This window comes from Synchiropus splendidus, chromosome 5 (genome assembly GCF_027744825.2).
Source record: "Synchiropus splendidus isolate RoL2022-P1 chromosome 5, RoL_Sspl_1.0, whole genome shotgun sequence".
NCBI lineage: Eukaryota > Metazoa > Chordata > Actinopteri > Syngnathiformes > Callionymidae > Synchiropus > Synchiropus splendidus.
Window position 1 is genome coordinate 14,064,440 of NC_071338.1, and position 23,205 is coordinate 14,087,644.

The following is a 23,205-nucleotide window of genomic DNA, read 5'->3' on the forward strand; positions in this document are numbered from 1 at the left end:
GTTGGAAGCATTCACAATATTCCTTCAACAATTAGTCCTGTAATCATCTCAACAATGACAAACTAATTGCAATTTAGAAATTGTATCTCACATTATTCCAAATACAATATAATCAAGGTCATTTTTCTGCTCAGTATTAAATGTTATTTGCGTCGTCACTGGTGATGTCGTCTCTGCCGACTTCCCTTCTGAACTCCAGCGGCACCACTTCCTGAATCGCGTGGAAAATCGATTGCACTTTAAGTTATGCTGTGCGACCAATGATCAGCACAAATCATGAGGATTCTTCTGTGCATGGATCATGTGGTCCGGCCATCTTGCCTTGATCAGTGATGTTTAAAAATAGCCTTCTCTGACTGAGAGTTTAAGGCTGTCATATTGTTCTGAAAGCGTTAAAAAATGTACGTTAATATGTACGGCCCTGATCAATAGGTTCACGACTTGACTTGACTCATGTCTTTTTTGAGCATTGAGCATCACGGACAATAATATCATTTCCACTTCTCGATTCTTCAATTTGCATTGAAGTTTCAAAATTAGTTTTCACCCGGTTGATCCCTTACTTGTGGCATCCCATTGACTGTCATACAAGTCAATATTTTTCTGTCGCTGTCTGATGTCTACTGATTTCTGGCTTGTGCTCATGGAGGGTGTGTGTACTTATTTCTTTTTCTTCTCTCAACCTTTTGAATTTCTCTCTCGTCCCGTGTTGAATGAACTCTGAAATATAAAATAAGATATAACGTTGAGAGACTACTCTCTTGTCTCCATCTTCCTCCAAATAGACTGTGTCTATTCCGCTGTAATTCAATCGCTCATCCTTCAACATCCGTCTTGATGTTGATGGCTGCCCAAAGAAATTTAGGGGACCTTGAAAATAAACTTCTACTGGGCTCCTTTCTTCCTTGGTTGTGTAGTCCTATCCTGCATTATAGTAGTAGATGCTGGTTCACAATGATTTGCCTTGGTGTTTACCGTCATAATAAGCACTTTAAATACCCCCTTTGCCCTGAAAGCTGCTGTCCGCATCAAACTAACTTGATGTGGCGCTGCAAGTCTTTCGGACCAATGTTTAGTCTGGAATTTTGCTTCTCCCATTATCCTGTCAAACAACTGAGTGAAGGACTGTTGTCATACAAATGTCAGGTGCTTACAGATCCGTTCTGCTCTTTTTAATCTACTTGGCAATTTGACTCACAGATCTGCAACAATAGATGGTTGCTGCTGCTAATACTCTATTGAATCTTCCTACAAATGTCTCTATTATTTGCTGGAGTTAATGAGAACTGTTTCCAACCGCATCACGACAGTCTGAATGGTTTAGAACGTTAATGGAGATGCTCTTGTTTCCGTGCAGCATTCGTGGAGAACAGGAGGGAAAATCAATGCAGTGATTTTCAGAGCTCTGAGGATGGAGGATGATTCACTTTGAGCAATTTTTGTTTATGCCCGGCAGTAACTGGTGAAACCGCACACCCTTTGTTGATGGCGTTTTTTCGGATGGACAAATGAGTGACAAGACCACCATGGAATTTCATTCTTATTGACTTGGGATTTTATCGTATATCAGATGTTCCTGACGCTGCATCTGGTATATTTGTGTGAAGCTTTCTCAAAACGTACTCAACCACAGAGTCTCATGTTCAAATATACTTCCTCCAGTTCATATTTTTAGCCCATTAAAACATGCTTGAGTTGAGTGTAAGCAAATCTCCTTTATTTTAGTTCATTATTATTTCCGTCTTATATCTCAACACATAAATTGGATATGTTAGTTTTACCAAAAAGAAATTCGCAGTATTGGGCTCACATAAATGTTGTCATCTGGGAAATGAGAGTCATGTCTTGAAAATCTAAATCAAATATTTAAAAAATAATTAAAAGCGATTTACAGTTGTCTGCATCACCACCCAATTTAGATATGTTTTTTTGGTATGATATGGTTTTGGTCAATACATGTTTGTAACCTATGAGGAGACTACCAATTACCATTGACACTCTCTGTGCGTACGCAGTATTATTTGGGTCAACATTTACTGCGGGGTTATTTCGCAAAGGAAATGCTTAAAGTGAGGGAAAGGTGGTGTCTATTTGTAATGCTGGCTAAACTTGCTCTTAACACAATACCAAAATCAACTTTTAAAATTCAACTACAGTATTTTACTGTTGTATTTAAAGTGGTTTATCAAATTGAAAGAGAATAGTCAATTTGGAATTGTTACAGTTACAGCATACAACCATATTATTGTTGAACAGTTACACCATATAAGCCGACCAAATTGTCGTGCTGAAATGTCTTTTGAGTGCAAGATAACAATGAACTTCTAAGCATTTTGCTGCACTCGCACAGTTTTACTCGAGGGGAAGCCCTTCATATTTTATTGCTTTGTTGGTTTAAATTTATATCATCACAATGAAATATTCAATAGCCTTGGCATCTGCTAGCTAATCAAAGTGTCCGTGTTCTTGGTTTAACATGCAACTGACTGAAGGTTGATTTCACGTTCTCTTGAAGTGAATGCTTTGGTTTTGATTATCATTTCTTTTATTTTTATGTATTCTATCTGTTTGGGGTCATATATCTGTGGGAGTAATGCTTGTCTGCTTAGCATACAACCCGACACAAAACGTTGGTTCACGCAGATTATAAACCTCTGTTTGAACACATATAATTTAGAATAACACTAAATGTGTTTTGAACAACAGCTCTCTTCTGCACAATTCAAAGCAGCAGGTTATCAGTTATCAAGACAGTTTACTTTTCGTATGAATGAAATATGGTCATGATCCTTTTTCGCCCACCTCATGAAATGTCTTTCTGTGTGTTGCACAAATATTTGTTTTACAGCAACACTCAGGAAAAAAAAGCTACAAATGCCAGGTCTACTCATGTTGTTTTACATGGGAAATGGACCAGAAATGTTTTTCCCCGCAGTGTTTTTGCACTCTCAAAGCAGATTCTCCCTGATCTCGCCTTGGTAATAAGTGAATGGAAGCAGACATGTTTAGAAATGACAAGCATTTATGTCTGACAGTTGTTTTTTTCCAGTAAGACATTAAGTAAGGGGAATTTTATGTTTTGTTTTTTTTCAAGCTGGCTTGAGCTTCAAAGTAGGAGTGCAAGGAAAAGATTGTGAGAGTTGCAACCTTGCTTTTGCTGAGGTGTTGGACAAATTAGACCTCACAACTGTTTACTTAGACCTACAGGGACAGCTGCATCTCCCCGCCTTTCAAAATCTGTTATCCCAATAGGGAACCATCTGTGATGAGCAAGCAACACAGTGATCAAATGGTAAATGAACAGCTTTACCTCTGTCAATAATGTCTGTGGGGGTGGAAGCCATAGCTCCTTATTATCACATGCGGCTTCCGTTCTGTGCTTTTGGCTATTTTAAGAATTTTGGTTTCAGCATCTTTTTGGCTTAAGTAATCTAAAATATCAAATATGGTTCATTTGCTGTAACATATCTACACCCAGCTCCTCCACCAAGCACATGGCAATATAACGTCAGAATGCAGGATTACATTGCACAGAAAAAGGTCCCTAGGAACACGCTGTGAAGATGGTATTGCAAGGGAGTTTTTGGCCTTCCGGACTGACCACACATAAGTGAGAGGCTTTGTTTCCCTCTTATAGTTGTACAGTTTACAAAAGTAAAATATGATGCATAAAAACTTAGATACTCAAGATGCCTATATCTATGGTGTTCTTTTTCATGTGGTTCAAGTGCATGTGCACAGTTGTTTCAAGGAGAGGAACGTGGCTTAATGTGAAACAAAGCGCTTACATCTGTCAAATATTGGAATTTTTTGTTGCTTACATGCATAGTTGCTGTTGATGCAATATCTTGAAGTATTTCGTCTGAGAAAAGGTAATTTGCCTAATTTTGTTGTATTCATTAGACCCTAAGAAATCTTTTTTTTTTTTTTTTTACCAAATTCTGTTTTTTTTTTCATTTTCCTCTTTCAGGACTTAAGGATTTTGCAAACAATTAATATTAATACAAATGACATCAACATGCGTTTATTGAGGTGAGAACACACAACACAGTTTTTCTCTGTGCAGTATCATGCATCACATTAACAGCCAAACATTTGAAACTCAAAACGTACCTGCAAAACTGTCTTAAGCTTTAGTTATTTACACTGGAAGACTTGGCCGTCTTTGTCTTCTGCTCTCTCTTCAAGTTCCGCTGTTCACCTGACGCATTGACTTGGATTGAAATAAAGTACTCTGCTGATCATCAACAATCATCTGCAAGTAGTTCTGCTGTAGTCAGCTGTGATATCACATTTCAAGCATTTTAGTCATTTTTGTGAGCTCCTTGAGAGAAGAATTCACTCCCTTGGTTATATAACTTTTATTCTTGAGCGCTCTTTTTGTAGACGGCAGGGTATTTGGTGCGCTTGGTTTGTCCACCACTGACACAGATTGAGCGTGAGCGATGATTCCAATGCACCCATCCACTTCCAAATAATTATTTGTTTTTGGAATATACAACAAGCAGCTATAACTGCTGTTGTGACTCAGAACTCTGTCTCCTTTGAGGGAAACGATACTTGCAGTATATAAAGGACAGCACCAATACTAGGGTGGCTGATGCGAGCATCCCCCACTCCGTGTATACAGAGGCTCGAGCTCTCTCACTGACGCAATATTCCATCTAAAACAATGCATTCTGTTTCAATTCTGCCAATGTAATGATTCTGTCCACGTTTCCATGATGTCCATCCAGGTGTGTTTGTTTTTTTTAATACAGCTTATCTGACATTGAAATCAGAAATTGTGTTAGGATTGTTGTATTTTGCAGTCAGCCATGTTTGTTTATGTGTGCCCTGTAAAGTACGGACGGCAGCACACTGCACTACTGAGTTTTACGTTGTACATTTGTATAATGGGCATTTGGACATGTGTGAATTGATTCAGAATTTTTCACATTTAAATCATAATACATCTCAGAATTGTTTTTCTCCCCACCTTTAGTAGCCTGTAACCTGGGCTGTTAATCTATTGACAGAGGGACATGTTGCCTCATGGCACCTTATTTAGCATACAATTATCATTTCTTTTTTTTCTGACATTTGATGGTAATGATGGTCTTGAATTTCTATTTCATGGTCTTCAGATGATCAGTGTCCTGATCTGTACTTCTTTATGCTTAAGAATCTCTTAGTTAACATATGAAGTTGTGCAGTTTGTTTTACAGTTTTTATTAATTGTTTTACGAATTGTTATTCAATAGCTGCAACGTATAATTGAGGTGTTTTTTTTTTATTTCTGAGCTGGGTGACTGCTGTTTAAAGGGCAGACCTTTCCTCTCGGGTGTTGTGTTAGCAAGTCATGGGAATTTGTTTTATGTCTCGTGGGACATACACTGCTTCATTCATGTGTCTGAGCTTTGGTGTCAATGCACAATTACTATTCTGCTCCAAGTTGAAAAGACACAGCCCCATAAACTATGTAGGGGTAGAATAGGGAGCGCTGTGTGACCAGCAACTCCTTATTTATCAGCATTGACATTATCAGCAGTGCCTTGTGAAAGAGAACCAGTCATTCAGAACGGAGAGGCCACCTTGGCTGTCAAAGCAGGTTTTAGGCTACATTTCCGATGGTTTCCATGACGACTGTGGAAAGTGATTATGGAGTGTGTGCTATGTAGCACTGCTGTCACACCATTGGGTATTATAATACTGTTTTGGGCAGCGATCATCCCCGAATTAGTGGCTCATAAGCAAACAGTTTTTCTTCTGTATGCAATAAAAGCCTGTTTAATGACGGCAGCGTTGTATTGCCTTTTTCATAACCGCTCTTTTCCTCTCTCTTTCCAGGAAAACAATGTGGATAAATGGAAGGCATAGAGTCTAAGCTATCCGTTACCCTGCCCCCCGAGTCCCAACTGTCCAACAGGCTGTTGGACCTCAACAAGGCTATCCTGGGCCGTTTGCACTAAAATGTCCCTAAGTGGTGGCACTGCAGGCGGGAAAGGTGTGGATTCTAATGCGGTGGACACTTACGACAGCGGGGATGAATGGGATATCGGTGTAGGAAATCTGATTATTGATCTCGACGCTGACTTAGAGAAGGACAAACTTGAGATGTCTGGCACCAAGGACGGTATGGCGGCACCACCCAGCGCAGTGGCAGCGTTGCCCGACAACATCAGGTTTGTTAGTCCAGTGTCTGGCTCTCAAGGCAAGGAAAGCAAATCCAAATACAAGCGTAATAAGAATTCTAAAGACAATAGTAAAGCGTCAGCTGGTGACGGAAGCAAAAAAGAAACTACAGGACGGACTCAAGGGGAACCGGTAGTGACTGCAGGCGCTGCAAACAACAATTCCACCTCTGGAAAGAACATGGAAAAGGGGGGCAAAGCCGCCAGAGGTGTTTTAAGTGGTAAAAAAGAGAAGGAAGGCGCTGTTGGCAAAAACAAGAAGGACAAAACAGATGGAGCCCCTATTGTAGCAATCACTGCTTCTGAGAAGGAGCTGTCTCAAGCCCAAGTCGCTTTGGGAAATAGTCGGAACACATCCTTTGAGAACACACAATCCACAGACTTGGCAGAAGCCAATCAAATGGGAAATATTTCTCTTGAACCTGTTGGGATAATACCAGCACTCACCCCAAACTCTGAACCAATGGAAGTAGAGAATGGGAATAACGATTGCAAGACCTTAAAGAAGGTGAAAAATGAAAAGGTAAGTTGTTGCTATTTGACTTTGGATGTCTGTCTTTTTACTGTTGCTGTTTTTGTGTTTTTTGCTGTTGCTGTGTTTGTGGGTAGTTGTTCGTCTTAATGGTTTCGGGGGTTTAAATATGGCCTTTAATTTAAATTTTAATTGGCCTTTCTTTAATTTATGTGGGGGTAGCTTCCCTTTTTAACCCAGGAGTTTTGTGACATACATTGTCCAACACATAACTATAGTTTCCGTCAAAATTATATGTGTGAACTGTGTGTGTGTGTGTGTGTGGATATAAAAGAGAATCTGTCGTCACACTTTAGGGTGTTAGTAATTCTGGCGGTCTGTAGGCTTGATGTCGTCGGAGAAAAAAAAAAGTCTTTCCTCTAAGGCGGGATGACATGTGACACATAAAAGGACCGACTGCTGTTTTCTCTTTTATTGCCACATGGTGAATTAGAGTGCCCTTGAGAAATAGGATGGTGGGACCCGCTCTGGGAAACAACCCACACACTGCTACTTCTTGAAAGCACGATGACATTACTGTTAAACTGCAAGGCTTATTGCCATATTTCTAATTGATAGAAAAACAAACCAGAGATTAGGATAAATAAATCAATTATAGCCAGCTAATTAGTTGTCATGGGTTTCCTGTTATTCTTGTCGAGCAGTGGCAACATAAAGATCTGTACTATTTTGCTCCGACTCATCGCAGCCGATCTATTAAATCACTGTGCCTATTGTACGCTTCATCGCAGTCCTTTCATGCTTCCACAGTAGAAAAGACAGCAGAGCAGGGTGGTGCTGAGGACTGTTTTTGTCTGTCATCGTGTTCCATTCTTAATCCCACAAGCCTTGTGGAGCGGTGTGTGGGGGAGGGAGCTGGTGCAAAGCACGCCTTCGTCGTTTTTCCTGCTGCTCGGAAAGTGGTGTGGGGGATGGGGAGCTTGTTTGATTCCTCAAATCCAGGACACCAGGAGAACTATCCATACATTCCTCCTATACCAAGTGAAAATGAGCAGCTACACAGGGTCGTACTTATTTCATCTGGCTTGAGTATCCTGACAGAGTTGTGAATAAATAGCGATTAATTATAGATTTTGGAATGATAACTTTATTACACATTGAAGAGTACGATTGTAAAGAGAGCAAGCTTGTTGTACCTCCCTAAAGCCATTTTGACATTGAAAGAGGGAACATGATTTGATCTGGTGCAATGATTCTACAGATAAAGCCAAGCTGGTGCAGAGTTGATGATATCCTCTTAGTTTTCCAATTCTCAAGCTAATAGTCCATAATGCTTTACATGATCGTGGTGTTACTTTTTTTTTTCTTAGCCTAAATTTTCAAATGGATTGCTTGTGAATTATTTGTGGTGTTGTTGGTCCTCCCGGTGCTGCAAAACTGCACACTGGTTTGGGAATTATTTTGGCGTAAGAAGTAGTTTGGAGTGTTTCTCTTTTGGCAAAACACTTGTGTTCAATGCCAGCTTTTCAACTTGACTACAACCCAACTATAAAAGATCATCATGTTACATGCATTAGCTTCTGGTGTTTTGGTCATGGTATTATAATTTCACTATTATGTCCGAAGTTAAAGGTCCCCAAAGTGTTTGATCTTAAATAAATGATCTTTACCTCCATGGTACAACTGCTAACCACCTCTGAGTCCATCTCTGGTTCCCACCTCTCATTATACAAATCCAGTAGAATAAGACGTTCGTCAGCTGCCTAAGTGTCGCACCGGCCTTGATAAATGGAGTAGCTCTCATGGAAAATTACATTGGCAATGTTGCTTTGAGAGCGGAGGTGAGGTAGAAGAAAGGCTTGGCTTTAATGAAAGAGCTCGGGCTGCATTGCCGCTGATGTCGGGCTCGGAGTGCAGAGGGATCTCTTTAGTTCTCTTTGCCTCTGCCAAGATGACTTGTGCTCTTGTGTTACTGCTCACTCCTTTTAAGTAGTGCCAGGTCGCTAAAAGGCTGTTGAACAGAAATCGCTCATTGTCATTTTAAGAAGGGAAATATTTTTATTACCTATCTCACTACTAATTGCAGCTGTTACCTCACCTCTGCTCTGGGGTCCTGTCAGGGGCCCCGTGTAAACACTCGTGTGGTTAGCGAAGGTCTGTCACAATTGCTTTCAGGATTTTTTTTTCCCACAGCTGTTTTAATGAAACTGTTATTGGTTGTGTTGAAAATGAATAAAAACACTTCTATTTCCTTAGTCAAAATACATTGAAGAACTTTGATGTCGTTGTGTAGTTTCTCCCAAACAGGGCATGTTGAAGCTGTTATGAGCTTTCCTGCTGAATGTTTGCACATGGCCTTCAGCTACAGAAAAAATCAATCATTTGTTTCAAGTGCCGATGAAACAACAGTAATGTTTAATCTTTAAAGCGGTAAATAAAAAGTTTTCTAGAGTGTTGACCAGATGAAACATCATTACAATGGGCAGGAATAATCTCCGTTTATTTCCAAGTCATTTGGTGACACTTTGGTGATACTTTTGCCAGATTAATTCAACTACAGTTTTTCTTTAAAGCCAAAGTGCAAGGCACTCAGAGGGTTGTGCTATTGACACTCTGCAGGCAGACTTAATGAAGACATTTCTTCATTGTGGTTAAATATTTTCCTGGGAAATGAGGAAGCGTGTGTCTGACTGAATGAGATTGACATTTGTTTACTTTTCCTGAAGACCCTGCTACGAAGGCTCACAGAATTATGTTTGGTTTTCAAAACAGCAGCTAATGCTAGGTTCTACTGAACTCTGCAAACTTTTCAGAACAAAAATGACCAGCCACATTGCAGGTTTGGCAAAAAAAATAAAAAAAATCGTGCACAGTCAAGACACGTTTCCTACTGTTTGTCATGAATCTGAACTTTTATGTCCCGTTCTAATCCGAAATTCCATATTCTGCTGCAGTGGGTATCTCTGGACTGGATGTTTTTAGTAGTTAAGTAGTACTAAGACGACCTAAAAAGTGTGTGGCATGGTGATTCAGCCATTTTGTAGTCCTTGTTGTTCTGTAAAATGTGGAGCATTTTGCGAGCAAAACTAGATAGCGTCGAAGTGTAAAACTGAATTCAAAGCACAGTGGTGGACTAAACCCCTTTTCCGGTGGAAAACCAGCGCATTGAGTGCAACTGAATCTTTTCAGATTTTGTAACTGCACACTGGCAAGCACACCTCGCAACCTGTCGACGTATTCATTAGGTGCAGGTCCGCAGTGTCAGACCCTTCATCCTCTGAAAAGTCCAAATCATCGCTTCCAGAACGACATGGTATGAATGAAAATAAGTCCTTTTTTTACATCAGGGGTCACCAAACAGTTCCAGAAAGGACTGCAGTGGGTGTGGGTTTTTGTTCCTACCAGTCAAGCTCATAGTTTCACCAGCCAGGTAATCCGTAGTCAGTGATCAGTCAGCTGCTGCTAGTTTCAACTGACACCTGGTTGGTGAAGCTGTGTGTGCTTGATTGGTTGGAACAAAAACCCACACCCACTGCAGCCCTTTCTGGACCATTTTGTTGGCCGCTGGTTTACGTTAACCCACTCTTCTTCCTCCAAATACATTGGCAAATCGCTCAAATCGTAGCTGATATTGCTTGTGGCTTCCTGGCGTCTGAGCACTTAACCATGCTTGTTTACACAGTTGGTACCTCCTGTTAACGTCACGAGACAGTGTCGGTGTTTGACTGAATTATTATTATATGAAAAGAAAATTGAATTGAAATATGAACAAATATAAACACTGTATTTCTTCTTCCTTGTTATGTATTTGTTGACTTAATGCTGGTGACCCTTGGAAGTACTACTTCTGCTTTGTTTTGTCTATCACTAACTTTCACATGAAGCAGTGTAAATACAAATGCAATCTATCATTTGGCACGAGATTGGAGAAGAAACAAAACAGGCGGTTGCTTGATTCATTCTGAGAGGAGACAGCGGTGGATGTATTTCCATTGTTATCTTCAATGGTAAATTGATGGATTAGTGGCTGCTCTAATTCTTTCCTGTTGTGTGTCTTGCATGTTGTTGCACTGCCTGCTTGAAACACTCTGCCTCAGGCGGTCCCTTGCTACAAGATGGAAAACATTTGACACTAATTGTTTGCCACTAGGCTCTGTGTGCACAGCGTCATGATTCTGCAGAAGAATATCATGAAAGGTTGCTTTTGAAATCACAAGAATAATAAATAGATATTAAATGTTGGATTTATGTGATGAAGGCAATGATAGTAATGTGAAGCCACTGGCGTCTGGTTTTTGATGCAATACTCAAACAAAGTCTGATATTGTGTTTGATTAAACCTAGAAAACAAGGGTCCGCACACTTGGATCTCCTTACCTGCATGGTTAGCTTTGAGCGAGACCCTGGACCAACCTCTCAGAACAGTTGTGAAATCACACTTTACCAGCCAGTGGATTAAGGCAGTTTCCCCCTCCCTTCAAGGTAAATGTTAAACATGCACCATTAATCCTTCATCCTATGGTTAATATTTTCTACTTAATTTCCACTGAACTGAATTAGAATGGATTATCCACAGAGGCTAGAAAATATGCTGGAGCATCAAGTCAAGCATTATATGGCTTATATCTCAGGATATTTTCCTCTCCAAAATCAATTAGTTTTTGGAATTGCCACCAAAATTCTTGTTTGTTTTATATATTCATTTTTAATGCTGTTATCTTGTTGTCATTGCCAGGCCTCAGTAACACATTACACTTATAGCAGCATCTTCCACAACCACAGCCCATTTGACGTGTGGTTGTCTGTTTATTTGTACCTGGACTGGAAAATTTGGCACTTGCTCAGTGGGGGTGGCTATGCTGCATGAAAAGATACAACCGCTTCGTGAGACATGGTGAGAATCATTTTTTAAATGTGTCAAAGACTCAGAGAAGGATACACGGTCTCTCAAGTGTTATGTATTATCTCAGACCAATGAACAGACCAGGTCTCAGTGTGTGGCAAGAACGCAGCCTTGAATCCATTATCTGCCATCTCCAGTCCTCCACTCGTTCACGCAGGTCTGCAATCCAAAGAGGCCTAGTTGTTTTCAAATCGAGTCAAAACAATTGAAAAACCTTTCTGAGTGGTGACACCTGGCTGTTTATTAGACAAATGCTTAGCATTATAGATGAGGATCACTTGTACCTCAAATGCACAATTGTGGGCAATCATTGGTGCTTGTCATAAAAGCTTCCTAGAATATTTAAGAAAGATCAAGTTGTGACTTGCAAAAGTGAGCTTAAAGACATAATTTCGAAAGGTTTTTATTTTTATTATTATTATGTATTTTTTGTTAAGTTCTGGATTTGTTATGGGTGACCTATAACTACCATTTTTGGACATTGTTTAGTGAGCAATGGAAGCTTGTAGACATGTTTAACGCTGGCTTATGAAGTCAGTGTTGTAAATCTGATTCCACTTGGAGTTGCCTCGTGGAATTGTTGGTCAGTTCAGTTTTGTGAAATCCACTTTGATCTTTCATGTAATGCTACACTGCCCACCACTGTAATTCAAGCCGTAGCACTCCATTAAAAATTCATGTGGAGGTTCTCATCGTGGACAGTGAACATGTTTGGCCACTTTCTGGGAAAACCAATCTCAGGTCTGTCAAACAATGCTGCTGTCATGCTTCGTCTTACCCTCCTAATTTTGTCTGATTTCCATGAGGTGTGTTGCTGTGTCTGGATCAGCTTGCTATAAGGGAAGCTCGGGGGGGAGGGGAACCAAGGCTCATACAACTAATTCAGCTCATGAAAGACTTATGCAGCAAGAGCAGCTGTCTTCTATTGTCAGCCTGCACATTTTCAGCGTGTTTCATTTTGCCTCTCGATGCCTGAGTAGTTAACAAGAAGAGAGGAAACAATCCAAGATGAGAGCCAAAATGAAGATTTGCTTGGTATAATGCCTACCTCTGTTTCTGAATCACTATTTCCTTGAATGTGATTTGTAGTCACATCCTGTCTTTCTATGTCCCTCGACGCAGCCAACCTGGGTAAAAAATCTCCAGTTTATAGGTTTAGATTGTTGTGTAAAATGTTGCGGTCATGAAAAGATGAACTGTTTCAACTGTAAGCATTTGATATTTCCTGTGTTCACCCTGAAGAATGGCCTTCAGTGGATAGTTAAAAAGGCTGTGTGGTAATGAGAGGGGGAAAGGGGGCATATAAGGAGTAAGGGGGGGCGAGGAAGCAAAGAACTGGCTGAGATTAAGTACGGGGGGTGTGCACTATTATGAATGGATGGAGTCTTTAACCCCCAACACACTGAATAGTTTGTCACAGGCTGTTGCGGCTGTATGTGGTATGAGAGGAGCTGGCTGAGAGCTCTTGGATTCCTGAATCCTTGAGGCATGTGGTCTGATTAGCAGAACAAAACCCACTCAGTGGGGAGGAGCAGACAAGGCTGGCCCCCTTCTGATGCTGTTTTCTAGAAGCAAGGACGGAGGCAGCTTAAAGTTGGTTCGCTCTGTTCTCTTCATCCAAAAAAACAAGTTGTTTTGGATGAACCCTCTGCTTCTTCCCAACAACCTAGTATGACTGTTAGATGACTGGAAGGCTTGAGCATTCTGCTGCATTAAGATCACGTCAAACATGCGTTTGTTTTATTACACCATCAGGGCGGAAACCAGCGAATTATCCAAAATAAATATTGCTCTTTAAACACGTACTTAACATTTGCTATGGGAGTGTAATGTGGTATAGCGTATTTAAAGATCATTCAGCGTTGAGAAACGGTCTTTACTACCTTAGTTTGTTGAGTTTTAAATGTAGCTAACAGAGTAATCCAATATTTCTGCAAAATGTTAAGCAAATAAAAGTACAATTAATCTCCCATAATCCAAATAGCAATAATTGATTGATTTATGGTATTAATTATCGGATAAATACCAGTGTGCATGTGTGATATTTGCCTATGTGGGATAGACTGTTTCATTGTCTACTTTTGAGTGTTCATATTTTGACCTGCAGAATGGGGAAGATGCCCTCCCGGCATATGTTTGGATGTCTCAACCAGTAACCCAATAGAAGTTTTGGGGCGATGCATTGCTGATCTGGATCATAAGATATCAATCAGATCTAGATCATCTCCACATGTGGTTTTGTGAGTTCAGATGCCAATAACATTTGGGATTGTTTTTCCTCTCGTCTTTTCATTTGGGTTTTGGCATGTATCCCTTGGCAAAATAGAGTGACCAGGTGCAAAGGCCTGGTCACTCTATTTTGCGTATAAAGGCTGTTTGGGTGAAGTCTGCCTGTCCTCCACCCACTTGCCTTCAGATGTTTTTTTTTTTCTATTGTCCATAATTGTCTTTCAAGATGCCCTCACAGAAAAAGAAGGATTTCCAGCAACACCTAGTGCATACTGTATATTGAAATATTCATTACTGATCAACACTTGCTGCTGCACTTATTTGAAAACAAATTTAATGTGACTGTGTGCTATTTCACATCACTGCCATTCACTTCTGGTCATTGCTTTGAACTGACTCACTCTGTCTGATGGTGTAAGTGCAAACAGCTTCAGTGAAGCTAAACAGACATTGAACTGGTTAATCTCTCCGGAAATCCAGACCATACGGGTTGATCATATGAATGTGTCAATGATTTAACATGGTCTGTGCAGTAATACGGTTGTGATATTTTGTCTGGTAAAAATGTTGCAGCATTTGTCTGTCATCGTGTAGATTGCCTTGATGATGTATGAAAGGACTAATAATAAACAGTTCTTTAGAAATAAGAGCGTCATGGATAATTATATTGCTCGGGGATTTCCCTCCATGTGGCCTCACGGCTGTTTAGTCAGTTTTCAACTGGCGTTGTTAAAAGCTGCTCTCCCATGCTTGTATGTTTGTGGTCGATTTCCATTCTCATTTATCCTCTTTGATGCCAATTATTTATTTTTACTGTGACGTTACATCACTTTCCTCCAGCTTAAAGTGTTAAAGGGTTTAGTCAAACAAAGAGGAAGTTAACTGGGAGGCAGTTGAGCAAGCGAGATTATAGAGAGGATTGCATTTCTTGCCCCTGCCCCTCCTTCTCCACATACTTCTCTAAGGGGATTTTTACAGCCAGTGTGTTGTTAAATAGAACAGGTTTGGTAAATCGCTTCTCCGCCTCATTACACCATTGTTTGTTTTCTGACCACCATTTGCCCTCTGTGTTTTCGAGTGGGAGAAGAAGGCTTATAAAAAGTGGTCATTCCCACTTAACCAACACTCTCAGTCTCTTGCGGTCTCAAAACTTTCTCAGCTTCAGTTTTAGTTTTCCGTCTTTGCTCTTATTCATGCATCTTATTGTACAAGGAGAGTCACATCATGACCTACATACACATATCCTGTGAACAAAAGAAAGATGGATTCGATTATGGCTGAAAGCACCATTCTGTAGTTGAGTTTTTCTGGTCATTGAGTCGTGTCAATGTAAAAAATGTAGTAGAATGTGTACCTTGATAAAAATCAATGCCGTTCATCAACAACACGTTGAATGATTTTTACATTCATGCTGCCTCAGCTATTGGTGGTTCTGCTTACTGTCACACAATTTTTTGCTGGGCTTCTGGTACATGTAAATGATTGTGACGCACAACAAATTGAAAGCTGTCATGCCATCAGAATTATTCTGTGTTATCATTTGCGATAGAACGGAGTAGAGACAAAACTCAGCACACACCATGGTAGTAGACATGATGATGGTGCTTTTCGGCATGTTTTTAACAGAAAAATCCATAAAGAAACATTATGATGACGAATGACGGGAACAGAAAAAAAACAGAAACAGAAGACATAACTTTATACAACAGCGTACAATCCAATCATGAAAACAGCTTTTGTGTGAGCTAAAATGTTTTCCCGAATCCTAATAATTTGGCTTCACGTCCTTAATATTATTGACATTGGGTGAGAATGATTCCTAAAAAAAGTGCACAATATTTGTGACTTATATCATATGCCCAAGTGGCTTATCCTGAGATTCAAATAAAGGCATTGTTGACGCTGCAAGTCAGTTGAGACCTAAAATAGATGTACGTCTTACGACGAAAGTTGCCGCTGCCTTTGAATGCGACGTCCTACTATGGGCATATGTGTGACTTCAGTCAAGTTAATTTGACAACTACAGAAGTGTTACGTACACAAATGTATATTCCATATAATGGAAATTGCTTGCTGTGCAGCTATTATTTGTTGGAAGTTCTTCTGCTATTTTAACTTGGTGCACCAAAAATGCACTACTTTTCTATCACATTGTTTGGGCTAATTCATTCACCAGCCCTTTAATGAACTGTAGTTGTGGTAGCTAAGGCTGATTTTTGATAGTTTAGAATGGTAGATACTAAGGCTACAGATTTATTGTATTCTGATCTAAATTGCGATTTCAAACAGCTTGATAATGAGAGAGTGACAGTCGCGTTTTTCCCCCCTTTTTTTGGCTGTGCACCCGCTGTACCTTGTGTAAAAATGAGCAAAAATGGCGACTGCGCCGCATAGTGCCCATTTGAACCTATTTGTCTATTCCTCTCCGCCTCCGCCGCGGTTTGGTCGTTCAAACTGTTTTTATATCTCGCTCCAGTTGCTGCTCAATTTCTGAAGTGGCGTCAGCTGGACCAGAAGTGCAGTTAGGGGATTAATCTCCATGAAAAACGGCATTGGTCATTTGAGAGTGATTTGTGGCAACAGACAGAAGCGGGTGATTCCCTCCCGCAACTGCTTCAGCCAGGTTTGTCGGAATTGTTTGCTCTGTTTTATGGAGGATTCAGTTTTTGCGCTTGTATTATGCCCATCCAATTTTCTAATGAAGTAAAATTTAAATGTTTTATTAACTTCAGTTATTCATTATTATTGTCATTCCTGTAAATGTTTTAGTACGCTGTTAATATTGCGATGCTTGATTTGAAGACAGTTGTGACTATCAATGGATTCGCATTTAGTTAAATTTTGTCCTGAAATCGTAATTCTAAGAAATACTACAATTTCCTTGTGAAATGTTTTTCATGGTAGTGACCTTGTTTTATAGCATCAATAACCGTGGTGGCAAAAACTTCCTTAGCCAGAAGAAAGCATGATTATCCTGTGCAGTGTATTCTATAAATATTTAGTGTTATAAGACTATTATGTTCTCCATCTATACAAAGTTGTTGCGCGATTACACAATGCAAGAACACGTCCGTCACGAACAGTTTCAGCGATTGCGTGCCTGCATCATTTAAAGACCTCCCCTTCTCATACGTGGCAGAGGAAAACCGAGAGACATCCACATTAAAATGACCGACATCCAACGAATTTCACCGCAGTTCTACTCCCCTAGATCACACTGATATATATATATTGCCCTCATCACACTGCTAAAACTCTTCTTGCTGCTGCTCTACTGTGCACTATTCGTCACTGAAAAAACATCACATCTGAGTAGTTGTGACAAACACGCGAGACATCACTGACAATGTGTGATTGACAGAACCTCTGCAGAATAACTGCATCTGACAGACGATAACATCATCACGCCGTCTCTGTTTTACACCCAGTTAAACCCTTCCCTGGGTGGACAAAAGGGCAAACTGGAGTAACTGCTAATCCATTTCCTTATCTGCCAGGCGCCGTTGTTCTTGAGTGCCCTGATGTTTCCTAGTGGAGGGGGGGTTTATATGACTTATCCCCTGCTACTTTTGCAGGATGTCAAAAAGGTTACTTTCTTAAAATAGAGCAGCAGTCCAGATTTCAAGTCAAGAAATTGGAGAAGCAAGTCAGAGCTTGTGCCCACCCTCCCTCGCCTCCCTTTTTTGTCCAAGAGCCAAAGTTTGTTGTTGAGCCTTACACTATCAACAAGAGAAAATTGTTTTTTTTCTCCAATTACTACTGAATCATAGGCTTTTCAAAACACAAGTCAATGCCAGAGTTATCCAATAAATGGATGGACTGTCTTTTGTACGGAGTCTACAACGCCGTTTGGATGTGTGCTGTCGGTGTTTCAGGAGCGCATGCATGATGCCGGGCTGAGATGAAAGGGCTTTCTTTCACATTCTAATCCACGCAAGACCCTAGTGATTATTCCCGCCCCCTTCATTCCACTCTTCTCTTTGAGTGCGGCTTCTTTCTAATTCACCCTCAAAAGGGTATTGAAAGGGGATATATCAGTGTTAGAAATTAAAGAGAGAACATGAGTGTGCGCAAGCACCAATGTCAAACATTCATAAACATGAATGAATGTTTGTTTCAAAAATATAAGTCATTCAGATTGTTAACTGCACTATTATTGTTTTTTTCTCCATACACTCATTATGGAAACAAAGCATTTGAAAATTGTAAGAAAAAAACTGCGGCTGTTTTGTGAAAAAAATCCATGGATCGCCACTTCACTCTATAATACATTGGAGGATTACACAGTAATTACTCCATTTATAATCACATTATCAGTGTGTTTATAATCGAATTGTAATGTATCAACTGTGTGTGTACAATGGGTTCTTACAATGAAAACCTTTCTATATGAACTTTGGTTTAAAATGGCTTTGGTGATGATTTGGGAAATATGCTAACAGAGCGCAAGTGTTTATGTGAAAGAAGTGCTCTCTGTAAACAATAATTATGTGTCGCTTATCCCCCTGTAATCTCCCGGGGCTGAGCTCTCAGCTTTAGGGGACTCTAATACGTCTGTCATCGCGGTTGAACTGGTAAACTAGGGGGAAGTAGAGGCAGAATGATGGTGTAGAAGCTGTTCATTGTTCACAGTGACACCTTTTTGTTCAGCTCTGTTTGCGCTGACATGTAGCAAGCTAATAAATACGGTTATCCGACAATAAAATCAGTAAAAATGATGCTCTTAAATGAAATTTAAATTCTTCAGCTCTCTCTTTATTGGAGCAAAGGCCTTCAAATTGAACACGTTGGAGGGGGGGATGGGTGAGTTTGTGGCTCACTGACCTGGGCCCAAGTCCAAAAGCTTAATGCCTCATCAGCACTGAATCCATAAAACCTTCCTCCTTCCGAACTCCTGCTTCCTAAGTGAAATAAATAAAGTGAGCATATTAAGAGCAACAGCAGTGTTAAACTGTACTTATTCCATTCTCGAGTGGAAGTTGAACTGCTCTGCCAACTCCAACTACAAACTTGATGACCTGGAACGAGTTGACATTGAAATCAAGGAGGCAGTCAGTGTTTACATGACCGTTTAAATTTATGCAGCAGACAGAGGCTCTTTGACCAGGGCCAGGGTGGGGGCCAAAGCATTAAAATAACAATGTGCTGGGAGTTATGCTGAAGCTATTATGCATTGACCTGCGATAAAGAACAGTCACTAATGCTTCTTAACTGAAGAGCACTGTCCTGTGCAGAAACTTTCTGAGCTTCTGTTTTGCTCTTTTGACTGTGTATTTATGGAAATGGGACTTTGCTAAAGAAGAGTTACACACTTTAAAAGTGGTGTTTTGTTTAAGTTGGTGCTTTAGAATGTTTTTCTCGTCCTACATCTGACACAACTGCACTGTGATCAGTACCTGCGATCAGGCTGTGCATGTGGATTTCAAATGGCGAAGATTATATATAGGCAACAGGGGGAAATGAAACCTGACATCCACCATGTACATAAAATAAACAGTGAATGAACAAGGCACCTATAAACGTTTCAACCTCCGCTTTACAGTCAACTTGACTTCATAGTCCCTTTGAGTGTATATTCACACGTCCTGAATAAACTGGAGTGTGATTGATCTCCTTTTGTGTATATGGTCCACCATATTGATTGAAGTATTCTCATTTATTTTTTATCAACACGGAAACATGTCTGACTTATGCGGATAAACCTTTGATAGTTTTTCTTGCACTTCTTTTTCCTTCTCCAGCCGTACCATTATATCAAAGTCACCTCTGCCATTGCAGCGTTCCCTCCTGAATGCTGATATGCTCAATGGAAATGCATCAGTGTCCTTGAATACAGAAGCGATGCATTATAAAGTAGAAAGTGAAGCACTCTCCGTGGAAGCTGTGTTTACCGTCTCGCGGAGTCATTTTTGCCCCCACTTGGATTATATGCTGTTCATAGTTTGATGCCAGGTTTTTCAACCCTCATCCATGAAAACAATGACGATTTAATGGCCATTAATAAGTGTTGGGAAACAAATTGGGCATGTGGAAGGGAGAGACCTGGGGTGGAACTGTACTGAGCCGTAACATACCAATCTCAGCCATGTTGATCCCCATCTAGTGTTACAACATCGAGCAAAAAGCTGAGCTCCCACATCAGTCAAGGGTGACATGAGTGAGGTGTTAATTTGAGTCTGCCCTTAAAACCCTAATTCCTTTCTGGAATGATAGGATATCGACTGCTGGATGGTAAATATTCTGGGAATGTACAGTATTGTTATCATTTAAAAGGTGGCAGCAGGCCACCTGTATGACCTGCCTGTGCATCAATGTTCAGCAACGCCGCTGAAAGGGGAAATCATCCTGATGTAACCAAAGAAAAATCTGTGACTGGATTCGCTTCAATAATCAATTACCATTGATCACGTTGAATTGTTGTTACGGCCGTGACTAGAACAGATGCCTGTTCCGCCAATAGAGTGTTGTGCCCGACCCAAGTGAAGGTCTGTTCATTTACATTGGATTTTCTAGCTGGATTCAGCCTTGGCATTGATTATTTTAATGGTCCATGAGTGATTTACTGGCTGTTACATGTAATAGATGCAGGATGACAGCATAAAGAATACTTGAAAAAAGGAATAAATCAAATTACTGTTCCAATTGAATTAAGAATGTCATTGTTGGAGTCTGCATTATCAGGATCTCTGGACTCCAATGTGGATATGTTAGCTCACCAATTGTAACCCAAGCGCCTGCTAACTCAAAACACATGGTTTACTACGACTCCCTTTCTTTATGTGATGCGGCACCTTGTGTCATGCAAATACATGTTCAATACATAAAGTAGACCACTACATTCATCAACAATTGTATCCTGAACTGATAGATTTCAGATTCATTGTGAAGTTTTTTCCTGAGTATATGTCACTACACCTTTTGTAAAACACTATTTTGTCCCTATTTTTGTCTACTTTTTGATTGGTTTCTAAAAAAAAATATGTACTTGGAAATGTCGCTAAATCGAAAATCTCAATTTTGCCTAAACCTCATTGATTAGTTCAATTGTTGTGGCTTTGAAGGGTGAAACCTGCGTTCCATCCATTGTGGTAACCTTTATTTGTCTGGATTACATATTGACTTGTGGATAATGATTACTTCATGTAGCTTAAGCTCTTTTCCTTGGGATTTGCGCGACCATTAGGGTCTGAGTGGGAATACATGCAGTCATTTGTCTGTGTCCACATGAACCATACACACTGTGTAAGCAGATGGTATGTGCTGACAAACATGTTTGTACACGTCGAAATGCAGACACCCAATTTGTTAAAATCAAAACCGCACACACAGGCTCTTTCCATGTTGTATTTGCAATCTAGATGTTCTTGTAAACCTGAAATCATTTAACAAGGAGAGAAAGTCATGCCCCGCTGGTCTTCCATGTTGACTGCTGCTGCACAAATGTTCTTTGTGGTTGATGCCTCGGCATGTTAAGAATGGTGCTCATTCCCGTCTAAGTGAAATAGCTCGGCATGCGTCCAGGATTTCTGTTTTATATGCTGGCTGCTTTGAGTTTGCGATGTTTTTTTCTGTGTTACCGCAGTGGATACGTATCGTGTTGTTCTCTGTGATGGGTAAAAGAGTATAACACTGCTTCCAAATATCCCCAACTATTGTAGCTCATAGAAGCAGTGGAAGTATATGCCTGAGTGGATCAATAAAGATGAAGTTAAGATGGAAATGAGCTTCTCTTTGTAGTGGAGGCTGGGGAGTTGTTTAGTCCTTGGTGATGAGCTGAGCCGCACATTCAATTATGTTTTGCAAGCCGGCCCTCTGTCCAGCTGGAAATCTAAATTATACTTAATCATATTCATTAGGGTTATGCATCCCTTGAAGGACTGGATATTGCAGTAGTCTTTTCACACGCTTTAGATAGAAGAATACATTAAAATACTTACCTTTTGCTCCTTTTTTCACTTAAAAATTGTGAAAAGAAATAGAATTAAATTCACAATGAGACTAGGCAAAAACTATCCATGGCAGTGAGAGAGAACCATGTCAGTAAACAATCGAATGAAAGATACATTCGAAGAATAGGAAGATAATGACACCCAATAACACCCTCCAGCTGTTTACTTGCATAGTGTGTTGCGTGGTGTTGACATTTCACTTATTTGACACAGTTGATCCATAGTCTGATAATGTAACATTTTTTTCTTGTTAAGATTAAGGGTTATTCTCTCAATTATATGTAAATCAGTCACAGTGACGATCCACTCGATTATCGGAGGTTGACAAACTAGCCATGCGGTAACTAAAATTCCTTACAAAGGTATTTGACCCGTCCCATTCAGTGATTTTTGTTTCATTACTTCAACTCTTTCAAAGGAGTCCTAATGAGTGGTCGACCCCAAAACACATGCTTTTTGTTTTTTAAAAAGCTTGCATAGTACGACAATACTACACAGTCTGTCTGTGTAGCCACTTGCTTAGTGCTTATGCATGTCGAGCGACACAGTTTAAATAATGCCATTGAGTGGAAGTAGTGATCAAGTGTACACTATATCATTTTAAAAGTGCTGTATGTATTGCAGAAAGAGATTCAAAGCAGGGATGTGCCAACGAAATGAAAATTTGTTGCCGAAGAAAATTTCAAACCCTTGGCCCAAATACTGACTAATTCCAGATATTGTTTTTTTTATATTGTATAAATAGTCTAGAATACATTTGTATATGTGTTTTTCAAAGAAAGTTATTTTTTTATCTTATGACATATTTTTGACACATAAAAAATATTTCTGCTTTTTTTAGTTTTTTTGTTAGTCCTAAAAAATGTGTTTAAATAGATAAACCCACACATACAAATGAACTATTGTCCTTTTGGCACAAGTCTGTTCAGGCATAGTGAATAGGCTAATAATGTTAAAAATATCCCAAAAAGTTCAAATTGGCCTTTGAATCTCAGCGGCGCTTCATTCAAAGAAATTGTCAAAGGAAGAGGAAATGTGAGATACATGGGTGGGAAAGTCAAAATAGTTTTGACTTTGTTACCAGATGACCATGAAGTAAGCACGTGATTTGGTGCGGTCACCGATGAAGGGGTGAATTCTTTGACTTGTGTTTCTACAACAGCGCGTCTGAGAATGGTGTAGTGGGTTGCCAGAAATTCATCCGTGGTCTTGCAAAACTTGTTTCACATCGGTGGGTGTGTTTAAAAAACGTATTCTACTACATTGCGTTGTGGATTACAAGTGAAAATCATCATACAGTCTACTCTGCATGTTTTTTGATGGTGTCACACGCCACTTAAGCCGAATGTTTTTTGTGTTTTTTTTTTGGCCTTGAATATTCGTTTGCATCCCTATTTAAATCCTTTATTACCTCCATTATCTTTTTCACAATGCCATTGAAATGGTGAAGGACAAGAGGAAGTGTGATTACAGTGTGCC

The 23,205-nt window shown here is 39.9% G+C and overlaps 1 protein-coding gene across 2 annotated transcripts in view; it reads left to right on the forward strand.

The window, feature by feature from the left end:
- The window catches only part of LOC128758710 (zinc finger protein 609-like), a 67,023-nt gene that overhangs the window by 14,570 nt on the left and 29,248 nt on the right, over nt 1–23,205 (forward strand). For both annotated transcript variants that reach the window (XM_053864951.1, XM_053864952.1), the window contains exon 2: nt 5,830–6,696. In XM_053864951.1, coding sequence (XP_053720926.1) covers nt 5,953–6,696 — 744 coding nt within the window. In that variant the 5' untranslated portion in view covers nt 5,830–5,952. The remainder of the gene's footprint in view (nt 1–5,829; nt 6,697–23,205) is intronic.